Here is a 14,791-nt window from a genome sequence, read left to right as displayed (position 1 = left end):
CGGCAACAAACAAATTGCCACAAGGGGAATTGCATTTAGGTATTAGGGAAAAAGAAAATCCCCATGACAGCGGGGAAGCTTTGGGAAGGGCTCGAAGAAGCTGTGGAATTTGCCTTTAGACAAATCAAAACAATCAATCAAAACTCAACCCTAAGCAACGTGATCTGACCTTGAAATTGGCTCTGACTCCAAAGCCTGCCTGCTTTCAGCAGAGGGTTAGACTAGAGACCACCAGAGGTCCTTTCCATTTGAATTATGATTGTGAGATTCGTATTGCCTCAAAGATATATTGCAGCTGTGATGCTGTCGTTAAAGGAGAAAGAAGGAAACATGGATGAGCAAAGAGGGCTGAGAACGGGTGGGGTCGGCACGCGTTTGCATACGACCAAGACTTCTCTTTTAAAGGCACTGCATTGCACCGGGTTTTTGTTCGCCCTCACGGATGGTTACTGTTATGGGAGTTTAGCCTCTTGTTTTAATCCCGGTATCTCACTGTAATACTTGAGTACAGAAAACCAACTGGACAGAACAGAGGAAGCTAAAGGCAAGTCATTATGTCTCACCAGCTCAGCATAGTCTGCCGGTTCAGTGCATTTATAGCCATAGGGATACATCAGGAGCTGAGAGTAACTGTGGAGGGTGAGGAAGGCCCGGATGTTTCCATGATTCTTAATAAAGTTGACAACAGATTTAACTTCCACCTCTGAGTTGGCACTGGGCCCACGGTAAGAGTCAGAACAGGGATTGCTACTGGCTCCAGGACCTGTTGGTGCAAAGGAGGAACAAAGGCAAACCTGAAAGAACTGGCATTCATGAAAGGTCAAAGCGGACCAACACAAAGCCGGGCTTTCCTAAGAACAGGTCTCCAGCCAAAGGCAAGGCCTTAAGTGCTGATAAATGCTCAAACAGCAGCGACAGAGCATGAATACTCAAGGGGCATACTTCTAGAAGATACAGATTACTTCCTTCATCTTGTGCTCACTGGCAATTAATCACAGAATCGTAGAATCATAGAATCATTAAGGTTGGAAGAGACCTCCAAGATCATCGAGTCCAACCGTCAACCCAACACCCCCATGCCCACTAAACCATGTCCCTCAGCGCCTCATCTACCCATCTTTTAAATACTTCCAGGGATGGTGACTCCACCACTCCCCTGGGCAGCCTGTTCCAATGTTTAACCACTCTTTCAGTAAAGACATTTTTCCTCACGTCCAATCTAAACCTCCCCTGGCGCAACTTGAGGCCGTTTCCTCTCGTCCTTTCGCCAGTTACTTGGGAGAAGAGACCGACACCCACCTCGCTACAGCCTCCTGTCAGGTGGTTGTAGAGAGCGATGAGGTCTCCCCTCAGCCTCCTTTTCTCCAGGCTAAACAACCCCAGCTCCCTCAGCCGCTCCTCATCAGACTTGTTCTCCAGACCCCTCACCAGCCTCGTTGCCCTTCTCTGGACACGCTCCAACACCTCAACGTCCTTCTTGTAGTGAGGGGCCCAAAACTGAACACGGTATTCGAGGTGCGGCCTCACCAGTGCCGAGTACAGGGGCACGATCACTTCCCTAATCAATTTTGCATTAATCAATGCGAAATTATCTTTACAAAGACAGCCACCATCCTATTTGACCATTTTCTTTCTGAATCCCTTATATTAAGGCAATTGCCGGTCCCGTGTAACAGGATCCAGGAACACGAAAGGGAACTTTCTTCTTAGTAACAGCCAGAATCCAGAAACTTTATTCCTACCTCCAAAACCTGCATCCCAGTTCCGGTTTGGATCAACTCCAACACACCGACTGCCTTGATTCTTGGAGCGGGTCTTCCGCCACATGCGATTCTAAAACAAACATACACTGTGGCTTTGAAAAGGAGCAAATCTCAGTCCTTGCATTAAAACTGCCACCCAGCAATAGTTGCCGTTCACCAGGAAGAGATCCTAGGCACAAGCCTAAGATTATTTCTGATGGGCTGACTGCTGAGATGGGCCAATGGACAAAAAATTGAAGGGTTGGTAAATTTACAGAGCTTTAGGACGGGTTAGACAAGTAATTAGTATCTTTGGCTGCCTAACTCTTTTGTAACTCCTTCTTACAGCATTAAGAAATGGACTATCAGAACCTACTTCCCTCGCATTTATTGTTCGCTTGGAAGAGCCTGACAGCTTTCCAAATCAGCTTAGACACACAGCATGCTTACTCACCGTGGTGTGAGTGAAGACATATCCATCAGGGTTTGTTTTTTTTTTTCCATTTTGTTCAGCAGAGAGGTGAGGGATGGATCCTTCCCATAGTCGGAGGCAATCTAAGCAGAGACAATACGGTACACCGTGATTATCAGCGTATTTCTTTCCCGCATGCTTATGCTCTAACAGCTAGGTACAGAGGCAAGTCTGGCTTTCAGGGCAGGCAAACATGAAACATTAATTATCTGCTGGCCATAACTGTTCCTCGTTAGACTTGGAGCTTGGAGAGAACAATGAATCTGTTTTACTATTTTATTCTGAAGACAGGAAGTTAATGGAAGAGGGCAACAAAATTTCCTCCTGCCTGTCCCAGAGAATGGGCCAAGGCTGGCACTAAGATTGAGATGGATTAGCCAGGTTGGGAATACACAACTGCGCTGCGCTTTGGTGGCTTAGCCATTTTCAGCAGAATTTAAATGCTCATTTATATAGAGCTGGAAGTTTTGGCTCTTTTGTTGAAGGTAACCAACGACACAGTGTTTCTCTGTGTCGGCAGACCGAAGCAGCAAACTCATCTCAAAGTCCTCGGTTATTCGCGTAACTATCAGCCCTGCAGCCCTCAACAATTTCACCTCAACTACTACATTTTGTCTGCCTAAACCCAGCTGTTCTAACAATACACAGCATTTTTCAATTCTTTGTCTAGGCAGCTGCCATACTCTCTCTGGAGTCGGCTGTGTTTTAAGAGGGGTGAAGGAGAGTTAGCAGAGCTGGCTAAACACATACAGGTGTGATATACTTTTAAATCGTCAGAGGCATTCCCAAGATAAAAGAAAAAAATCAATCACTGCTGAAGTGACCTTTTTAGCTATCCATATTGCACTCGCTTGGGTAACCCACTCTCGGGAATGGATACCGGCATCAATCCAGATTGCAGGACGGTTGCTTCCTCCGGTGCTGAACTGTCAAACAAAACAGAAAGTTTCAAGACCCCCACTGACAGCTTTCAGTCAAGAACATCCCGCATAGACTGGGATGCTTCGGACTGAGTTGTGCTGTACCTACAATGCGTATGTATATTAGTATATGAATACACATACGTATGCACACATTCTGTGACATATGCTGTACCTTGAGCACGTACAAAGGCCGCTTTTCATAGGATTGCCCAATCTGGAGCTTACTGACAATGTTGCTATACTCAGATGCAAGATGATCCAGTTCTGCATAAATCTGAAATGAAAAGTCATGACGACATTTACATTACATTTATGTGTAGTACTGCCCGGAACAATGGTAGGACCCGACAAAATCTACTTTTCTCTCCTTTTGCCTTCATTACTACGACGTCTTCAAAGCCCCATCCATGTCAGCATAGTCAGTGCCGTTCCTAACATCACAAAGTAGAAGGAAGGACTGCTATATCGTCAAGATCTACTTATTTCGGGAATAAGTTCAAAACCCTCTTTAAGAACTTCTGGTAATAAAAATACCTTACCCTCTGCTCTGCTTGATAGCTACTGGTTTCCTATATTTCCCTATTTCAAGATTCATTTACCTCTCAATCTCTTTTGAGGGTCAGAAGGAATGGTTTTGACAGAACTCTGCAGAAGAGTTTATGAAAGAGTATCATCAACACTTGCCTGTTCCAACACTCTGTCAGGGAGAGCGCTGGCTCATTGGGCTGACCACAGAATTAATAAATTTAAAAACAAAACCACGTGGCAAAAGGAGCTGGAAGGACAGTTTAGATCCTAATATAGGATGCTAAATTGAAGACAGCATGAAAAAAGGCCAGAAAAAAGAATCCTCTTCCCCCAAAGCTGAGATACTCACGGAATCTAAAGAGTGGTAAGTTCCATAGTTGAAGCTGTTGCTGCTGCGATCCCTTTGTTGACTGTAGGCCATATCTTGCTTTTCTTTATCTAGAACAACCTAAAAGAAGCCATTCAACTGTTGGGAAAAGCCTGCTTAATTTGCAAACTTCTGACCAAATGTTTATCTCGAATAACGAAACGGTGGCGCTGCATATTGACTCCAGCCCCAGAGCCAAACTTCCCACAGCTACGGAGCAAACAGATGATTCTGCTGAACGTATCTGTAGCGAAGTGGGCAAGAATACCAGCGTTTAAATGGTCAGCATTAAGTTTTAAACACGTCTTAAGACGAACAAGAAGGAGAGGGGCTGGGCCATGGCGGTGGGGTGGGGGGGTGGGGGGGGCGGGGGGGAAAGGCAGTGTTTCTGCTGAGTTAATGCTATTTTAGACGCCCTTTTGGGATTACTGATCATGAAGAAATGTTGGATTAGTGCCCAAGCGATTCACTTTTCGCTCACACCGTGGTGTGCAGTTCTTTCAGATTATGACCCTGATGTACTCTTAATACAGTTTACTGAATTAAGAGTAACTTCAGTGTTGTGATTCCCAAACATCTGAGGCCAAAAGACCACACGAAATTCCTCAGGGGTTATCAGAAGAGGAGCCCTGTGGAGCCTATGAGTTTATTGATGTCACTATTCAACGTGGTTTCAGATAGCATCTGCAGAGCGATCTCCACAGCTTCCCAGTGCAGCAGTGATCCACAGATCGTCTCTGAGAAATTAATCCACAGACTACAAAAATAAGGGGACGACCTCATGGAAAGCAGAGTATAGAAGAGTCCGTGTTAATGAACGAGGCCAGATTGTGAACCACTATTTGTTTCCGAAGGATATAAAAATCTAAATATGTGCCAATGGCATTGCCTACCTGCAGGTCTTCGATCAGGATGGAGTACTCAATCCCATGGGACTCCAGGAAGGCTTTGACTGCTTGGACACTGTTAGCGGGGATTCGCACATCCACAGGGAGGGCAGGGGTGGAGGGATTTATCCAGAAATCAAGCTGAAAAGAGAAAGGAAAATGGATTTGGTTTGGGGAAAGCGTTCTGCAAACAGCTCTTCTAAAGTTTTAGAAATGCTGATTTCTCCCAAATTGAACGACTCCTGCGGTATTGCGCCCCGTCATGCTTACAGCACATTCCATTCTTTAGCTTGGCCTCACCACAACCTCGTATCAGTTAATGCAACAAACAAAAAAACCCCAAAGGTCGCAGGAGGCTAAAGTCAGCATTTTCATTGACTTCAGAGCTTCAGTCACATAAGCAAGAGGAAATTTTCGTCTTCTCTGATGATTATTTTACCATTCTCCCTTTCACCAGAAATAGGTTCAAGAAATGCTCTGTATTACAGTAGTAGGTAATATGAAACCCATTGGTTTTATTTCTCCTTTTATTTCTCCTTTGGTAGGGCTTTTCTAAATTTTCATTTCTATACTATTCAAATCAATATTTTTGAAGAAAGTGATAATAAAAATTCTCACCAATGGCAGTAAGAACAGTAATAACCTAGAATTTTATAGTATATTTTCCTGTTTCAATACAGTGTAGACTAACTAATAAATTCCTCCCACAACGCTGGGAGACAAGTACGAAAACATTAGCATCCCCACTTTAAAGACAAGCTTTTCGATACTAAGACTAAGAGCAGATCGGTTCAAACTTGATATAAACCCAGTAGGAAGAAAATATGAATGCAGGCACTCCTGAATACCAAGCTGGTACTAGAACTTGCAGAACAAGCACCAAGTATTGAGACAGTAAATTTATTTACGGCAGCTGCCACAGGAAGGGATATGAACCTTCCAAAAGCGATGCAAAGTCCCACCCTGATACGTCCTACCCCAGTCTGAAACGTTTAAAAAAATGCCTCTGTGGTAATAACATACCTCAAGGTGTTCCAGTGATTCCAAAAGCTGTAACTTCTGAACCTCCTCCTCATTTCTTGTCTTGATTCGGAGAACCTGGTGCCTGCAATAAATCAGTCAGTCTTCAGAAACAGTCTCAAAAAGGGGTCTGGTTGAACGAGCTTGTTATTAAGATCATGAATTTGGTGGGTAATTATTTGCATGCTACCAACCGATACGGACTTCTTTAATGCAGCTGACTTAGTGCCACCCAAGAGTTCAACCAAAAACCTGCAGGGCCAGCCTCCTACACGTGCACTAGGTCAGTAACCAGTTAAATGGCAATTTTTAAGATTTCATCAAAAACAAGACATCAAGTGGATGAGTTTTTAATTGCTTGCAAGGATCAGTCTTGCATCTAGTAGTTATTTTTTGTCAACAGCCTGCAGACAAAAGAATATTCTGGTTGAGTTTGCAAACGATCAAATGTTTGTGGAGCACTAGACAACAAAGCAAACCAAACACTAAACATGGGATTCATTTCACCTTTCTCCAGTTTAGTCAAAGACTGTTCACAAACTTCCCTGTGTTGTCAGAAGCCGATACCATCAGAGGGTGGCTCACACCATTCCAGATGGAATGAATCACCTTCTGGAAGTACCTCACTCCACCGGTTATAGAGGTAACCTCAGCTATTAACTTAGACTATGCATTGTACAACATACAGCGATCACAACATACAGTCTCTACGCGGTTTTTAGATCACTAAAAGCATACATCCCATTCAAATACACAATGTTCCAGGCTGCTTGGTAAAACAGGTACAAGCAAACAGTACCACGAGGACGGGCTGATGAGCTCAGGCTTGTTCAGGCTGATCTAATTGCAGCCTACAACTACTTGAGGGGGAGTTACAAAAAAATGACAAACTCTTCTCGGTAGGGGTAGATGATGATAACAAGGGGAAACAGCTCCATGCCCTGCTCTGAGCAGGAGGGTGGACTAAAAACTTCTGGAGGTCCCCTCCACCCCAATGCTTTTATGAAATGACAAAAGGATCTATGAACAACAAGGGAATGCCACAGTTGGGGGACAGTAGATCCTATTCTGGAGAACCAGGGGGGATCCTGAAGGAAACCTGGAAGCCATAATGAATTAACAACTAGAAGTACAGCCCAGGATCAATGCCGTAGCCAAAAGCACCGATGTGCTCCTCAGCTGTATAGCCTGGGGTTTACTGCACGTGAGCCGAGCGTTAGCGCTGCGTTTGCAAATGGCATTTGGCGGCTAATGCATTTGGTGTGTTTGTTTTCGTTCTCTTCCCTAGACATATGCGTTTGGCCACTGTTGGAGACAGAACAAAAGTCCATGGAGTCCCATATCCTGACCTGGCCCAGCTGCTCTGCTGGCATCCACTGCAAGCAGTACTGAAAGATGAAGACGGCTCAGCAAATCGACATGAATAACTGCAGAATCGGAAAACATATCTTAAGACAGGGTAAACAAGGGGCTTGGCATATGAGCTCAGTTATGTGTGCGTTTATTTACTAGTGTGGCCGCAGCCGCTGAGAAGAGACACTTGTTAACACCAGGTTCCTCAGTCTGGCAAGCTGAGGTATAAGATTCTTTTGATGGGCCAAATTAAACCAACACTGAAGGCGCTTTACCACATTAATAACTTATTATTGGATTCTCCACCACCATAAGCTTTATTTCTGGGTTGGATTCTTCTGTGAAGAGATGAGGGTCATTAACCACAGCTACTGGACGTGACTGAGGAACGAATTCATGAGAATCCAGTCTACATTATGCCAGAGCCCAGATTAAATGATCAAAATAGCTTCTCCTGGCTTTACAAATCCTAGGGTTTTAGTAAACTAGGTATATTACTTCTTATTCTTAATCCTTATATCTTCATATACAGATTTACTCACTGGAATCTAGTGTTCACTTACTACTTCTCAGGAAGTACCTATTACGTTTTTTATCATCTTCTATTAAGTTTCTTACACAGCCAGTAAGACTGTGAGGAAACACACCAGAAGGAGATAATTTTGCAATGCAACATACAGACGAACCTTTAGAATATAATGGTTGGAAATAAGGATTTGAATTGCTTAGAAAGACTCTGAAAAGAATTAAGCATTTGAAGAGAAATGAGAATCTTCAAAACCAAAGAGAAGCTAGCGACCTTTCCGATCTGAAGCCGGGTTCTGGTCTTTCGGCTCTGCTCTATGCCGGACCAGATCTGTCAAGCTGAACACTCGAGCTTTGCAGCGAGGTTCAGCTCCAGATCAAGGCTCGAGACTGCTCCCTGGGTACAGTCAAAGCCAAAACAAAGCCTTGGGTGAACATGAATTTAGGAACTCAACTCTGCAGCTGGACCCTTCTCCTTAGAAAACCCAAATGAAAGTAGAGAGGGGTTCCTTCAAACACTGGAGTACCAAAGCAACAAGACAAGTCAGTCGTAAAATGTAAAGAATGTGCCCCAAGCAGATTTTGTAAAGTTAAGATCATGAAAAACAACAACTGGATAATACGGCCTTAAATGAAAGGCCTTCCACAAAAGCATAACTCACCCAACAAAAGTTTCCAGGCACAAGGAAGCCCCGAAGAGGGCACTGAAGATCAAAATCAGCTTCATGTTCGATGTGAAGTTCAACTCAACCTAGCAAAGGTGAATTTATACAGGACTTGTTAAGAAACCCTTTTTCAGATAAAACATATCTGTTTTCCATGTGGCTACATTCTCACATTTATCAGAGCTTTCAAGGCAACCAACAGATAGGAGGCCAATTTCACCTCCAAAAACATATTTTCCACTGACACATTCAAACCTGTAAGGGAGGAGCAGTTTTCAAAGCTTTGCCCACAAAGCTCCTTGGCGTCCTTTTACACATTTTTCTAGATAGAGGAAAACAGAGTCAAACTGACCATCATCCCAGCTCTCGCTGGGGGTGAGGAGCTCTACCAGTAGACTCTCAGCCACGGGTTTTCCTCCGATAGATTTCTAGTAGCCCGCTCCTTGTTACAAAGAGGCAGCCAGCTGAAAGACCTCGCTCCAGCAAAAATACTCAATTTGAGTGATTATTTTGAACAAATAATGGTGAAATAAGCGGGTGAAATAATCACTCTGGTGATAGCACGCAGGCTCTGGGTCCTGCCTGCTATGCAACAAGTTCTCTCTGATAGACTAGGCCAAGGCCATGCTATAAATTCGCTCTTATATACAAGTTACACACTTCTAGATACAAGCCAGCTAGTTTAAATATATTCTTTATTGAAGTTACTAGCATTCCCCCAATCTTCAGTTGGGATGGTTTCATACAGATCCAGCCAGCCAGTGCTTCAAGCAAATTAAGGTTGCAGCAAGATTCACACGAAAGCAAGTTGTATAGTAGGAGCAGAAAAAAGCCTTGGGTGAACAGGAACTTAGAGGAGCTCAACTCTGCAGCTAGACCCTTCTCCTTGGACAGGCTCACTAGACATCCTCTTCTAACGAAGTATCCTTCTAAGGAAGAGGTGACACGGGTTTGAAGAAGTGCTGGAACAGCCATTGCCAGATCCTCTCATCTTTACAATGCCCGCAGGGCTGCTCCCTGATCCAGTAGCTCTCTGGGCCCCTTTGCTCTTGTGCTGGACTCTGCCTATGTGTCACTTCACGGGGAATAGCCTCCATCTTGTTCGCCTTCCATAAAGGTGCCCAGATATTTGAGTTATCTACGTTGAAGCAGTGACAGCGACGGGCAGTCTCCTGGCTGAGCTTTGGGAACCATCTCTCTTGCCCTTGGTCGTGGGAACACCCAGCTGCGGCTGTCCCAGAATGACAGGTAGGGCCGGAGGGTTGTTGGATACACCTTTTGTTCGTCCCATTAAAAATGTTACTGAGGAAGAGCCAGGTGCTGACGCTGCTGTAATACCTGCAGATGGGGTTCCTGGGAACTAACACAGGACAGAAGGGAGACAGATCAGCTACTCCGCAGTCAATCTCAGGAGTCCGAGGAAAGGAAGTCTCTGATGATCTCCAGAGGATCTCACCCATACCACCCTCAACATTTGTCAGCACCTCTCTGAGGAGCCTCCTCCAATCTCCACTCCCGCCCCACCTCTCCGCAGCTGGGGCAGGGGCTTCTTGTCATGTCTTCACAGCAGACTCCAAGCAAGTCTTTTGTAAGGCCAGGCCTCATGTTTTGGGGAACAAAGGGAGCCTCAGGCAGGGATTCTGCCTGTTTTGACATATAGGAATTAGTCATCCTGCAACTCTTGGACCTTGGGGGCACACTGTGGAGAACATATGCTCTGCAGAGAGGTAATGTATGTTCCCGCGAGTCCCCAGGTCTTTGAGGTTTAACCTAACCCAGTCCTTGCAAAACAAGCAGATCTCCACTCCCCTCAACATAAATCAGATAATGTGAGTTTATCTTATGAGACAGGAACCATCATGAAAATTTTCTGCTTCTAGCTCTTCAGTAATTCTGGTGGAAGTTAAATCCCACCTGTAGCTTATGGCCTTCAACATTTCATAAAGATCCGACAGCCTGCGTCCACACCACCTCCTGTGGTTTCACTCTTTGAAACCAGGAAGGAGGGACTTAATTTAGGGCAAAATTACAGCTTGCTTCATTACTCATGCTACATCCCGCATGGATTTAAAGGCTGCCAAGAGATCCCGCCAAACATGATGTCAGGGTCCAAAGCTCCAAGTGCCCTGACCAGCCTCATCTGGGGCCTCCACCCATTGCATTTAAGGAGCTGCATTTAAGCTCAAACTCCTACTCCCCACTGAAGGGGCCACAGAAGCCTGCAGCACTGCGACCTCCCGCTGTAGCCATAAGGTCCTGCGGGGTTTGGATGTCAGCCTTGAACCACAGGGTAACCTATGAGAGAAGTCCTGAGCAGGTTTAGCTTCAGCGCCCGTAGTGCTCAGCTCAGGGCCCAAAACATCTTAGCAAATTAGGGAGCAGCAAGAGCAGGGGTGCACCACCACAGCAAGCCAGAAGCCAAAGGTGACAGCAAGGCAGTTGTGGGTAGAGAGCTCACCACAAGCAGCACGGCCCCACAGGACCCAAACGAGAGGAACGGAGCAGGTCTGGTGGCACCGACCAGAGGCAACCACAATCCAGATCCTCGGGTAAGTCCACAGTCACACAGCAAGTCCACAGCCAGGATGTCAAGAGCTACAAGCCCAAGTCCACCATACACCCACTGCAGCTCAAACAAGGATCAAACCAAACGGCCTCAGCTTAAATGCAGCTCCCGTGCCAAGGGGTGGAGGGTGTGTGGGTGGGGACCCCACATGAGCCCGGCCAGGGCAATTAGTGCTCTCAGGGGCCTGGCACATTAACATGGGCAGGGTGGGACATACTCTCTGCACAGTCCTAAGAGGCTGTGGTATCATGCAGTGAATCACAAACACCCTAGTAACACATTAAGAAGCGTTAATGAATCTTGCCTAACCAAACTTCATCTTGTTGCTTAAAATTGCCGTATCAATATATAGCCAGTCTGCCTGTGCTGTCGTTGACTGAGGGATGGAATGGATGTGAACCCCCTGCCAACTAGAAAGGCCTCAAAAGTCATCAAATTTAGGTGGAGTCAGTCCTTTTCTGTAAAGTCCAGACCCTCTGTTATTGCCCCCTACCTAAAAAAGGTTCTTGCAACCAAGACACAGCATAGCAGTCTCTCCTGTCACATGAGTGTCGTGATTTAATCACTGACAGCACTATACCAGCTACTAGGAAGAAAATTAACTCTATCCCAGATGAAACCAGGACAATGGGAAGGGTAAGCGAGCCCACGGCTTGCGGCCCCCTCGTCTCCCATCCCCGCAAAATCAGTGTTCGGCAATTCAGTAGGAATTGGAGGAGAGAGGGGAGACAACCCGTGCTGGACTGAGCTTTCCTTGTGCTCCTGCTGCCCCACTTGTCCCCTCTGCCCTCGCCCGTTCCGCATCGCCTCCTGCTCTCTCACAGGGTCCCGAGCATTTTCTAAACTTGGGCTTTTTTGAGCCCTATGCATAAGCTTACAAAACTCATATTTACCTTTTGAATTGCTCTCCCTTTTGTCAGAACATAATCTTTTATCTTGGACTTTCTGGAGGATCTGTTTCAGGAAAATGACATTGTACAGACAATGTTACTTAGAACAACATAGAAACATTAATTCCTCACAGAATGCTAATTCTCACAGCGTGCGTGAGCTTGCGAGGGAGGCTCTGGGACACGAGGCTGACTGGTCCTTGCACAGCTACAGCACAGGGGAGCAGCGCCAGACGCTGCCCCAGGAAAACGCAGGCAGGAGGGGAGCCCTCACGCCTTCACCATTTCTACCGAGACTCTCAACAAGCCCACGTTCCTCAGAAATCCCATCACCTTGGGACAGAAATGTTTCTTTTCTCATCATCTCGAGCCAGACCTGTAACACCGACATGGCGAAGGGCTCCATCTGCAACTCGTCTCCTGGATGACCAAAGGTAATTGGCTATAACGCAATTCATTTTGGATTACTGGTGAGAGAACTATTATTTATGGAAATAATAGCTTACTTACATGTTCCTAATCTGCAAGGCACCTTGGGAATGCCCTGGATAAGGAATGAGTAGGCATTTCAGTACGTGGCTCACCATTTGTAGATGTGACTGGCATTCTAGGAGCAGAATCCTCATTTTGAACTCTCTGGAAAATCTGCAGCTGTACGCCAGTGTTGTGACGCTGACTGCAGCGGGGCTACTTATTTCCAACTCAAATTTCCTTAAATTAGGAAATCAAGACCTTCAGCTTCCCAGGGCTGTGCCTGGATTTCATGTGTCTGTGTCACACAGCAGTTTATAACGCACCACACGCTCCATCGGATCATGTTTTAGCTTTGCATTTTAGGACACCAAGCACATGGATGAATTGTAACTGGTAATAACAAGGAGGGGATGGGAAGGGTACTGGGAGAGACACAATCAGTTACCTATACCTGGAGATCAAAGACCGGTTCTAACAGTGACATCGTCCCATGAGATAGTTATAAATAACAACTTCCGAGGTTGTGAAAGCCTTTTAAGCAGGAAAGTTTTGTACAAGGCCCACAATGACCTTCTGCTAAGGGCCAGCAGGTGTCAGCAGAAAACAGAGAATTAAGTAGTATCTTACTTGAGCACAGCAGACAAAACAGGTAATCAAAATGCCAGCGCAGGAGCAGAGCAGGATTTTCCCTCTGATCCCGCCAAAGCCTTCCTCATCATAGAATCATAGAATCATTAAGGTTGGAAAAGACCTGTAAGATCATCGAGTCCAACCATCAACCCAACACCACCATGCCCACTAAACCATGTCCCTCAGCGCCTCATCTACCCGTCTTTTAAATACCTCCAGGGGTGGTGACTCAACCACCTCCCTGGGCAGCCTGTTCCAATGTTTCACCACTCATGCTCATCATATTCCCTCTCCTCTGGTTTCTGACTAGCGCCAGAGAGCAAGGGGTCGTTCTGCCAGTAATACCACCAATGACAGGAAAAAGGGTATCCCATGGAGCCTCGGCGACGGACATGGGACACACGGCTGTCCCCTCTCCGAGGGGCGAGCGTTTCCGCGTTCGGAGCAGCCTCTCGGCAACCCACTGTCCAGCTGACCATCTCAGGAAGCCCCAACATGTCGGCCACCTGCGGAGCCACGGGGACGACGGCATCGCAACGTGGACTGTTTTCTGCCCCTTAAGTCTTTCGGCTGCCATTCGGGGATGGCTGGAGTGCCCTCAGGTCCTGTTGGTCGGTAGCGTTTGGGGAATGTTGGGTGGGATTCATCTCCTCTCACTTGAGCTGTGTCAAAGCTAGGAATCGCACCAAAAGAAGACTCTTCTTCCTCTGTAACCGATGAAGGGCGATTCACCCCATCCTCAAATAGCTCTTTGAGACTGGAAGGCCAAATTAGGCTTTTAACAGTCCTTAAATATCAACTCCATTTCATGCTTTTCTTGCTTTCATCCCCTTGCTTAGGAAATGAGTCAAAGTCAAGAGACTTTCAAACCAACTGAAATCATCCATTGGCATGGATCTACCGAACCAACTTTTATCCCGTTTAAATTTGTCTTCTCCCTTTCTCCACCTGTATTTTTATTACCATATGTTTCCTATAACCAGCTTTTTATAAAGGAATAACACATTCCACCAGCCTTTACACTGGGGCGACTTGGAAGTTACTGTGTTTACCCAAATCGGAAGCAGAGTGGGAAACATTAAGAAATAGGCTGGATATCCCAGATAATCAGGCTATCCCAGATAATTTTTCTTTTGCAAAGCTGCTGCCCCTATCTTGTACGATCTGTTGCAGCCACCTCAGCTCCGTATGCCTGCCCTGCCAGGTCTGGCTCCTCTATCCAGCTCCTCTCGCTTTGCCGCCTCCCGATTCTTCCCATCTGCTGACATACCCTCTTCTTCTTGCCTCAAAAGGGCTCATCACATGAAAATGTCACTGAGATAAGTCAGCGTATCGCCACACTGACAATGTTGCATGATTTGCCATCCAGACCTATGAGACAAGTGCGTCACCCAAAGCCACCCTGTCCAACGGGACCATCGTTACCTCAGGTAATACCTTCTGCATACACCGATTTAGCAGGAAATTCACACAACCCCTTTCATTTACAGCATTTCAGAACTGAAATATGAAGTTACACCTGTACAGCGCGCAGACAGACCCAAAATCTCTTAAAGTTTTAACCGCTGACCTTGGCAACGTGCGGTCTGATATACATTGCTGTGTGCAACCAATTAATTTGGCTGTAAAGATAACTCGGCAAAAACACCGAGCTGTGCTCTGCACCACAGCAACGGCGCACGGGATAGCGAGTTAGCCGGTCACCCCCTCCCCGCCGCCTTCACACCTCCCACGGCGCGGCCAACATGG

At 46.1% G+C, this 14,791-nt stretch overlaps 1 protein-coding gene across 1 annotated transcript in view; it reads right to left on the bottom strand.

The window, feature by feature from the left end:
* Positions 1-8,544, bottom strand: part of CPA2 (carboxypeptidase A2 (pancreatic)) — a 9,619-nt gene extending 1,075 nt beyond the window's left edge. The window contains 10 exon segments of the mRNA XM_009331002.1: positions 564-763; positions 1,743-1,833; positions 2,197-2,240; positions 2,243-2,297; positions 3,039-3,140; positions 3,310-3,411; positions 4,015-4,113; positions 4,926-5,060; positions 5,943-6,024; positions 8,480-8,544. Of these exon segments, the coding sequence (XP_009329277.1) occupies positions 564-763; positions 1,743-1,833; positions 2,197-2,240; positions 2,243-2,297; positions 3,039-3,140; positions 3,310-3,411; positions 4,015-4,113; positions 4,926-5,060; positions 5,943-6,024; positions 8,480-8,544 (975 nt within the window).
* Between the last annotated feature and the right edge of the window lie 6,247 nt (positions 8,545-14,791).

This window comes from Pygoscelis adeliae, unplaced genomic scaffold (assembly GCF_000699105.1).
Source record: "Pygoscelis adeliae isolate BGI_AS28 unplaced genomic scaffold, ASM69910v1 Scaffold129, whole genome shotgun sequence".
Classification (NCBI taxonomy): domain Eukaryota; kingdom Metazoa; phylum Chordata; class Aves; order Sphenisciformes; family Spheniscidae; genus Pygoscelis; species Pygoscelis adeliae.
Note: the sequence above shows the minus strand (reverse complement) of the source record. Positions and strands in the feature narration are given on the sequence as shown.